Source organism: Cantharellus anzutake, assembly GCF_015039405.1.
Source record: "Cantharellus anzutake strain C23 chromosome Unknown EI90scaffold_26, whole genome shotgun sequence".
Lineage (NCBI taxonomy): Eukaryota > Fungi > Basidiomycota > Agaricomycetes > Cantharellales > Hydnaceae > Cantharellus > Cantharellus anzutake.
In genome coordinates, this window is record NW_024066976.1 from 78131 (window position 1) to 80450 (window position 2320).

Here is a 2320-nt window from a genome sequence, read left to right on the forward strand (position 1 = left end):
CCAAGCTATGCCAGAACTCAACATTGCACTACCGCGCGCGCACTGCCACCCACTGGAGAACCATGGTCGAATGGGAGGATTGGGCACAATAGTACGCCCCGTTTCTACTCCCATGGCTAACCTGCGAGTTCAATGACTAACTTCGTCCACACCGGCTTAGAACTTCGCATATCTAACATGCGATCGACTTCGCGCGAATGGATTTGTTGCTAAGGCCGGGAGGCCTTAGCTCTTCTGGCTCGTGCTCAGCGTGGTCGTGTACTGGACTCAACTTATCTCTGGCTGGGGCGTGTGCGCGGCTCTGGATCGTCATCAACTGCTGGGACTCGAAGCTAGGGCCAGGAGGCCTTAGCTCTTTGGGCTTGAACTGGCGACGCTGGGGGTACTCATGTCGCATACAATGGCTGGGGTCGGCGCTGCCTCGGTAGGAATCGCGCGCGCGCGGGCTCGGGATCGACGTCAGACGGTAACTTGATGCTAAGGCCGGGAGGCCTTAGCTCTTTTGACTTGAGCTCACTGTACTCTGGCGCTGTGAGGTCGCGGGATCATATTCTGTACTTGGGAGACTTCAGCATTCAGTATGACATCGCCGTCTGGCAACTCCAGCGCGAAAACTCGGGGAAAATCGAATAGAAATTCGAAGGAATGTGGGTTTAACGTGTACAACCTGAATGAAGGTCGTCTGGGTTCGAATGTCACAATATCGAGGACTAATGACGTTTCCGGCTTCGATAGACCTTGTAACTCCTGTACTCGACGTGTAAATAATCGATATGCGGTATGGAATGAAGAAATGACGGTGTGGTTTCGCATGCAAGATATAAGCGCAAAAGTTGGACTCCTCGGAAATCATAACAACTAAGGAGTGTTGGAAAATGATTAAACGTCGGCTTAAACTAAGGCGAGGGCGGGTCTATGCTCGGAACAAGATACCCTCCGGCATCGAGAGTTTTCGGGTGTCACCAGGGAACTCGGTGACCTGGGAGTGCTGGGCCTCTGGTTTGTCCAGGCTCACGCACAAGTTGGGCCGACTGGCTGCCCAGACCGTGCTGCGTCTTTCACGTCTTATCCGGATCTTTCTCGGGTGAAGGAATATAGCCTTCGTCTAGCTCAGGCTCCGCATGCAGCGTCTTAGCATTGCCGGGCGCTTCAACGTCTTGGCTAGCCTTGTACAGCTCATGTGGGTCACTTGAACACCACAACACTCCGCGAGTCACCTCTGGACTCGATGACTTGGTGTTCCAAAGCTCAACAGGGGTCTCGGCGTCGTTACAGTCTTCATCGATGAACAACTCTAAATCGTTAGGCAACTCGGACTCGGCTCTGGATGGGGCTTCAGCCTGATGCTCGCGGCGTATCTCAACTAGGCATTTGACATGGCCGACTGCTACGGCTGGTTCTGAGTGACGTGGGGCGCTCTGTGGAACAGGACTTCGGCTATCACTGAGCCTCGCCCGGTTGACTCTACATGTCTCGGGTGTGAGGATCAGCGCACGCGGGGGTAACTTCGCATTATCTTGATCAAGCGACATCCTCGGCAGTACTCTAGTTGCCTTGGCTGGGATAATCCGTTCAACCAGCAGCAACGGCTTGGGGACAAACACCTTGTTGCGTGATCTCGTGCGGCAAGGTTTGCTGTAGTTAGCCGGGCGAAACTCATGATAGGACCCGATCGACTGGGGCTCCTCGACTTCATTTCGGAAAACAAGACCGGTCGTTTCAAGGCCGTGAGGCCCTAGCTCTTTATGATTGAGCTCTGGTTCAATGGGATCTTCGGACATGGCAACGGGCTCGGCTTCACAAAGGCTCTTGTCATCATCAAGATACGAGTCTAAGTCGAAGACGTCATAAACCGTTCCACCGAAATTCCCGCTACTCTGTAGCGGGTCTTGAAAGCGTGAACTGAATGCCCGTGCAAGAGGTCCTCTATTATTGCAAATTAGCAAATTACCTGGCTAACCCAGGGTCCATCACTTGTATTCCAAAATCAAGCTAAGTTCCCGCATTTGGTTTGTAAGCAGTTGCGCAACCTGGTGTCAAGGGCCCCTTCCGATTCACGTGCCCTTTCAACTCCCATCTCCATCTTTGACAGCTGCCACCATCACAATCGAACGCGTTTTGAAAAACCACGCTCTACACCCTCTCAGACTCATTAACTGCCCTTCAACCTCGCGATAACCAACGGCTATGAACCGTAGCTCCAGACAGACACCAGGAAATGAACACAAACCCCCAATCGGGGTGGCCCTGACCCTGATCCCCCTGCTGGCAACAGACGACAGTCGCACCCACCTTCAATCAACATACAATGACGCATCCG

The 2320-nt window shown here is 53.2% G+C and overlaps 1 protein-coding gene across 1 annotated transcript; it reads right to left on the reverse strand.

Annotated features, from left to right (window-relative positions):
- Positions 1-1058: 1058 nt before the first annotated feature.
- On the reverse strand, positions 1059-1662 carry EI90DRAFT_3059908 (uncharacterized protein; the record flags this gene model as incomplete). The annotated part of the gene is made up of 2 exons (XM_039060461.1): positions 1059-1516; positions 1603-1662. Coding segments are annotated over 2 exons (518 nt in total), but the record flags the coding sequence as incomplete, so codon positions are not given.
- Positions 1663-2320: the final 658 nt, after the last annotated feature.